This window comes from Populus alba, chromosome 17 (assembly GCF_005239225.2).
Source record: "Populus alba chromosome 17, ASM523922v2, whole genome shotgun sequence".
Lineage (NCBI taxonomy): Eukaryota > Viridiplantae > Streptophyta > Magnoliopsida > Malpighiales > Salicaceae > Populus > Populus alba.
In genome coordinates, this window is record NC_133300.1 from 4471573 (window position 1) to 4479120 (window position 7548).

At 37.1% G+C, this 7548-nt stretch overlaps 1 protein-coding gene across 1 annotated transcript; it reads left to right on the forward strand.

Annotated features, from left to right (window-relative positions):
* The first annotated feature begins 4805 nt into the window (after positions 1-4805).
* LOC118038588 (ATPase family AAA domain-containing protein At1g05910) lies at positions 4806-6141 on the forward strand. The gene is made up of 2 exons (XM_035044992.2): positions 4806-5075; positions 5580-6141. The coding sequence occupies exons 1-2, from the start codon at positions 4835-4837 to the stop codon at positions 5978-5980; spliced, it is 642 nt and encodes a 213-aa protein (XP_034900883.2). The 5' UTR covers positions 4806-4834; the 3' UTR covers positions 5981-6141.
* The last annotated feature ends 1407 nt before the right edge of the window (positions 6142-7548 follow it).

Below are 7548 nucleotides of genomic sequence, written 5' to 3' on the forward strand. Positions count from 1 at the left end.
CGAAGTTCCTCCTACATGGCAGTGTCCCAAGTCACATACCTGTTTGCGTCCTTAAATGACAATGGCTCCTGCTGAGGTAAGGTCTTGACTTGTGAGACAGCCATAATGCTAAGATTAGCATTTCTTTCTGGCTGTGGGCGAAGCACCATAGGATGGGTGCGAGCCCGCTGAGATGGAGAGGAGACAGCGGCAGGGACGTGTTGAAGATTGAATTTAGATAGATCAACATATACGTTAATTCCAGGAGGGGAAAGAGAGGAAGAACCTGTGGAGGAAGAACTCAATATAGGAGAAGACTGTGATGGAGACCCAGCAGAAGAAGTACCCATAACAGGGGAGCGAACAGGGGAGAAACCAAGGGAGCTGGCAGCAGCATCGGATGATGCCTGTGAGTGTGACGAATCTGAACCTGCAATTGAAGAATGATCATAATAACATGCAGATAATGGTAAATGAGCCGAAGGAGGTGTAGGCAGTGTATGGGGCAGTGATGAAGAGAGTGACGAGGGTTGCATGAGAGGAAGTAAAGTGACGGGTATAGAGGGAGCAGAGGGTTGTTTGGGTGTTGCTGCAATCTGTTCAGTTTTATCAAGAGGAAAAACAGTTTCATGAAACCGGACATGACGTGCAAGAAAATTTGTTTGGATGACAAATCAAGACATCGATAACCGACATGCGAGGTACTATATCCTAGAAAAACACAAGGAGTGGACCGAAAATCTAATTTGTGAGCATTGTATGGACGAAGAAAAGGAAAGCAGAGACACCCGAAAGTACGAAGAAACGCATAATCAGGAGTCGAATTTAGAAGATATTCAAACGGTGTCTTATAATTAAGAACTGGAGTGGGCATGCGATTAATTAAATAAACAGAACTTTCAAAAGCATAACTCCAATATTTAAGGGGAGCATGACACTGACCAAGGAGAGTGAGTCCAGTTTCAACAATATGTCTATGATGGCGTTCAACCATGCCATTTTGTTCATGAGTGTACGGGCAGATCACACGATGATGAATACCAATCGTTTTAAAATATGTATTTAGTTTTTGGTATTCACCACCCCAATCGGTTTGAACAGACTTAATTTTTAAGGAGAATTGGCGCTCCACAAGCGCCTGAAACTGATGAAAAATTACAAAAACATCAGACTTAGCAACCAAGGGATAAAACCATATAAACTTAGTATGAGCATCCACAAAAATAACAAAATAGCGAAAACCATCAGATGAAAACATAGGGGATGGACCCCAAACATCACTAAAAATCAAGTCAAGAGGAGCTCGAGTTTGATGACCCGTAGTTTTTAGAGTCAGACACGATGACTTGCCTAGAGGGCACGTAGGACACTGAAAATTAAACTTAGTGGACGTACATGACACTTTTTTATTTTTCACTAGCAAATGCAGAATACGTGGACTAAGATGTCCAAGGCGATGATGCCAGACATCAGCTGTAGTAGATAGACAGGTAGAGGAAAAAACTTGAGGCAACGACATTGCGGACGACGCGGACAAAACATATAGACCATCTTTACTCTGACTGGAAAGAAGAACTGCCTTTGTCATGAGATCCTTAACATAAAATAGAGAGGAATGAAATTCAAAAAACACGTTATTCTCAAGATAAAATTTTTGAACAGATAGCAAAGGTTTTTAATGGTAGGAACATGTAAGATATTGGATAACATAAATATACGGTTTGGTGAGCGAATTTTAGAGTGAGCAATATTTGAGATAACAAGGCCCTTACCATCACCAACATGCAGATGATCATTTCCAATTAAAGGTTCTGAACTCGTCATACTTACAAGATCCGGCGTGACATGATGATTTGCACCTGTATCAGGAAACCAAGTAACAGGAGTGGTGGAAGGGGCAATATTAAATGCAAGATTAGCATTAGCTTGCATATGATGAGTAGCCAACTGAGAACACTGTTGAGCAGTATGCCCATATTCATAACACAGCTGACATTTTATATTGCGAGGATAGCCACCAAAATGATTTCCTTGCTGCCCAAAATTACCTGTTGGCCGTGAAGAAGAGCCAGATGAGAACCGGTTTCCATGTGAGCTATATTGTTGTCCTGAGGTGTAGCTGTTTGCTGGTCCATTTCCACGATAAAAATTGTTGTGATTGTTAGGTCTCCAGCCCCCACGAAAACGACCCCGTCTACCAGATTGATGCTGCACAAAGAACGCAGCTGGTTGCTGCGTTGGAGTCGGTAACAGAGGGGCTGTTACAGATGGCTGGAGGGAGGCTTTGTAAAGGAACTCATATGTAAGAAGGCTGTTATGGAGATCAGTATAGCTAATGGGGGCATCCTTAGTGGACAAGCTGGTGACAAGATCCTTAAATTCACTGCGCAATCCGCGAAAAACATACAGATTAAATTCTGCCAGGGAGATTGGTCTACCAGCGGCAGCCAATTCATCAAACAAGGCCTTAGCCTTCTGCAGGTAAATGTTGGCAGAATCATCATTCTGTCTTAGCTCCTGGAATGAGCCGTGGAGCTGCATAATTCTGGAAATTGAGGGAGAGGCCAGAGCTGTTTCTAACGTTGTCCAGATGGTATGGGAAGTGTTGCAATCTACAACCAAGTGCAGAACTTCCACCGAGAGAGAAGATAGGAGGGCACTCATGATTAGGTGATCTTGCTGCTTCCATGACAGATATGCAGGGTTGGCAGAGAGTGTAGATGTCTCAGCCGATGCCAAATGTGAAGGAGGACATGGTGAGGTGCCATCAACAAATGAATAAACGCCTTGGCCCAAGAGAAAAATTTTCATCTGCATCCTCCAATACAGGAAATTATGGTTGGAGAGTTTTAAAGAGACTACCTGGTGTGTGTTAGGAAGAGGAATAAGGGAGGCAGTAGGCGATGCCCCATACATGACTAATTGCGCTACAGGGGAGAAGGAAGATTGAAGAGCTGATGCAGCGCCAGCAGATTGTTGATTATCCATGTTGCTTAGGGAGGAGAAGTTTCAGTTTCTACTTCGTGATAAGTGACAGAGGAGGGAGATGAGTGATATCTGCTAAGGAGAAGCTGCTGCTTTGTGAATTCAAACTGAGGAAGAACGGCTGCTAAGAAGGTTCTGATGCTGATGGTTGCAAAATAGCTACGTAGGAGAATTTCAGCTTTCAAGGGAGAAGGCTGCTGAACAATAACCGTAGCTCTGATACCAAATTAGAATTAATTGAGAGATAGTTTTGTGTTTAATTGTATTGTATTGGATGCATAAGAATAGCAGCCATACTTTGTATTTATACTTGTAGGGTTGTGTACAATATAATGGCGGGATGTATTACATACTATAACTATTACTATATAGAAGTATTACATACTATAACTATTACTATATAGAAGTGTTTACATTGAATTCAAACTCTTTCCTTAATAAAACGATTCATAATTTATTAACCTTAAGTTTTTTTAGTAGATTTATTCTTAAGTTCAAAAAAGAAAAAATAAAATAAAATAACAACAAACACACACACACACACCTACATATATATATATATAAAGAAATTCTTGATATAATCAATAATATGGACAAAAGCGGTTTTAAAATTAAGATACGAAAAATATTAGTATCTTTGGTATGTTTGTAATTTTATTTAAAAAAAAAATTGGTAGTATCATTAAATCCAATCAAGCAGTTCGATCTTAAAATCTATTAACTTAACTCTTTACCTAGCTCGAGTTTCAAATTAAACCATGTGGGAGTTGATTCAAAGTAAATCATTCAATTTAATAGGTCCAAATATAACTTGGATGACCGGTAAAAACATGATATAGCTTTTAAAAAAAACTTTAAGACGATAATTTTTTATATTGAAACAATGACAGATTGGATCGACATCAGTTATCATGTAATCTGGGTCATGGACTTCAATGTGTTTAATAACTTTATTGTTTTTGTAAATTACTTTTATTTCATTTTATGATAAAAATTATATTTTTGCAAAATCGAGCACCAACTCTAAAAAAGACGTATTGAAATCATGATAACTCAATTCTCAATTAACCCACTATCGAATGATGAAATTGAAAAAAAAAAATTTTAAAAAAGAAGGAAAGCTAAAGTCATCAAACCTGTCAACAGGCCCATGGACTTTTTAAAATTTAGAACATGTTTTTTTTATCAAAAATATTTTTTTAACTATATGATAAAAAAAAATAAACGATCACATAATCGAGTTCAATTAAAAAAGAGAGGTACCCGGCTAAACCCATGAACTGTGACAACCAAGGTTGCTTTACCAAACTCGCAAATTGAATCATTCACTCCCACAAAGTTTAATAACCTAATGTTTGTTTAAATCATTTTTATTTAAATAAAAATTTTAAAAAAATAGACTATTCATCAATGTTATAATATTTTTCTGATACCAACTTGATGCTGTGATATTTTTATGATACCGCGATAATCATATAAGAGGTAAATTATCACATGCTCTGGTCAATATATCACATGCTCAGGATTCCTGCAAGACATTGATCTCATTGTGACCAATGCAAAGGTGTGTTTTGTTCCTAGCTTCATTTAATTATATTTCTAGGTTCTACTTTCTTTGAATAATTCAGCACCGTTACAACTTTGGTCAGTGCATCTATTTCATGCTTAAATTTGGCGTGCATGTTTCTACTGTAGGTATACAATGGAGATGATTACAATGGAGCTAGGATTGTCAGTAGAGGATATGAGCTTCGGGATGCAGCAAGTTTCCAAGCCTTTTGGTTTTCCATGATTTTTCCTCTCATTTTGTCCCATCACCTGAAGCATCATTTGATGAATCCCTTTTCATAATATTTTACAGGTGCATGGAATGTTGTCACAGATGGATCCTGCGCTTGTCACATACTGTGACAAGATTGCTGCTCAAGGGGGTCCTGTACAAATACCAGATGATTTAGGGGGATCTATTTTCCCTTCAATCCCAGTTGTGCAGCTTGGAACAGTTACTAGAACAAGTGCCAGGCTACGCAATGTCCAGCCTGATGTTAATCTGGATCAAAGCTACGAGGCCTTGAAAAGGCAGAAGAAAAATGCTGATGCTACCCATGCTGGTATGTTTAATGGTAATGCTATATTCTTTGTCCTTCTGATATTGCTGTTTGTTTTTCCCACCTATCTGAATGATGTCTTGAAACATGTCAAGTTGCAAGACACATTTTACATGTTGAATTTTGGTGCGGACACTGATGTAATAGATCAGTAGCAAGTAAAACTAATCTCAGCCACCGACTTCTTGTGTAATAGACATGACCTGTTTGTAGTTCATGTTTTCAAATTTCCTTTCCTTGTTAGAAAAACCTCTCGTAAATATTGACCACTAAAATCCTGAAGCCAGAAATCTGAATTTTTCTATTCAATATATGAATTTGATCTCGCAGCCCATATTCCAAACTAGCATTCTCTTCAGCTTGTGCCCTTTATCTGAAGTTTTTAGCTCCTAATTGTCCTAGATTTGTTATATTTAATGTTATTCTTTGACTGAACTCTTTAATTTGCCATATGATAGCTCTTCGGACACAAGTCTCTGATCATTTTATATTTTTCATGAAAAACAGCTTCAACAGCAGAAGATAAATCACGGCATCAGGATTCAGTACAGGAAAAGACGCCGGAGGAAGCCGGGGCAGATGATATGAATCCAGACAGACCCGAGCCCTCTTCAGCCGATGACAGTCGACATGAAACTTCAGGAGGAGAAGCTTCTGGTCATACCGAAGGGAGTGGATCCCAAGATGTTACAATGTCAGAAGCCGAAGTATCAAGCCACGTGGATCACATCAAGCGGCTTTTCGTGGAGCGCACTGAAAATTATGGCATTCCACTGCTTGAAAGGCTCTACACTCGTATAATGAAGGGAATCTTCGAAACCAAGGACAAAGGAGTCGAAGATGATGTCCCCAGATACTCAATTTTGAGGTTTTTGGTGAAATTTGCAGAGAACACTGCGAACTTCTGAACTCGATACCTTTTTCCCTTAAAACAGAGGATAAAAGAAAAATGAAAAATGAACCCAAAAAAAAAAATCTTGCAGGTAGCAGATGTAAAGTCGGGATTTTCTTGTCAATGCAAAAAAATTAGAGTGAAAGCAGTCTCTCTCTCTCTCTCTCTCTCTCTCTCTCTACCTCTCCCTCCCTCCCAGAGTACAGTTTCCATAAGCTTATTTGACCTCACAAGCTGCTCCATGGTATTATTATGGCTGGTGGCAAATCCAATGTGGCATTCTCTTACAGGGAGGGCTAAGTGGGATCTTTTCTGAAGCAGACACATCAAGAATTGGGTTTGAATTTCAGCAAAAGCATCGCTGGCATACATTAGTCTCTTTCTGATTGACAATATTCAAGATGTTTGTTTAATATCTTCACTTCAAACTACTCAGAGAGGCAGAAGAAGAAAAGGGCATTCAAGCTATTATTTTATTTAATTAAAAACCAAGTATTTTTTCGGAGATTCAAAATTATGATATTAAGTCTTAAAATTATTTATTTTATTGTCAACAATTAAAACTATATATATATATATATAAAAAAAAAAAAAAAAAAAACATGCTGCTAAAATAGGAGACAAGTTTAAAAATAGAAAATGCGGCGACTCAAAAAAACAAGAAAAATACCCTTCAAAATTGTCTCAATATCTTTGTCACACTTAGCAATCTGATCTTCAATGTCCCTCGTGGCACCTTCTTCGTCTAGTAAAATACCTGGTGCATATAAAATAATAAAAATCTTTTTTTTTTCCGGCATTAGAAAAATCATCCTGTTTTTTATCCATTACATGAATCGGAAAGGATAGGAAGATATAATTGTTATTTTTTCTTGGATATTATGCTCATATAGAAATAATAAAACAAAAATCGAAAAGTATGATTTGATATAAAAAACAAAACTCAAGGTGTATTCAGTAATAAGAAATTACTCTGATTTTATAAGAAAAAAAGAAAAAGAAAAAGTGTTTAAAGACCATTTTTTATAATTGAAAAAAGAAGAAAAAGAAATGATCTATCACAAAAATTTATCTTAAGAACATCTAAAAGAATATTTTCCATTCATTTTTCTCTATCCAGAAAACATGCTTCTCTCACTTTCCATGTTTGGGGTGGAAGATTTATCTTGTCTTTTCTTTCACAAAGCAACTCATTTTTTGCACACATGCGACAATTGTTATTTTGTTGTACGTCGTCATGTGGTGTTAAAGGTTGTTAAAATCATTATCTAGTTGTTTGGTTTAAGATCCCTACAAAATCCAGGTATACTGGTCTTATCAAATATTCAAAGGTAAGAAATTAGTTGTGACTAAGAAAAATATTAGCACCCCTAGCACACCCTAGTTATTTGAGGCAAGCTGCTTTGTGGTTTGATGTGGTTTAGATGTTTTGATGATTTTCTGATCGGTGATCTATCTATGGTTTAGGATTTGAGATTTACTTATATGAATAAATCTAGTGTTTTAAGAATTTATTATGGACTCGTGTGCTCAACTAAATTCTTAGAAAAAAAAAGTTCTTTGTAATTTGTATATTACAGTAAA

Bases quoted from the DNA above. Each gene is read 5' to 3' on its own strand.
- LOC118038588 (XM_035044992.2), top strand. From the start codon at position 4,835: ATGTTGTCACAGATGGATCCTGCGCTTGTCACATACTGTGACAAGATT. The intron at 5,076-5,579 runs GTATGTTTAATG...CATGAAAAACAG, and splicing joins TGCTGATGCTACCCATGCTG to CTTCAACAGCAGAAGATAAA.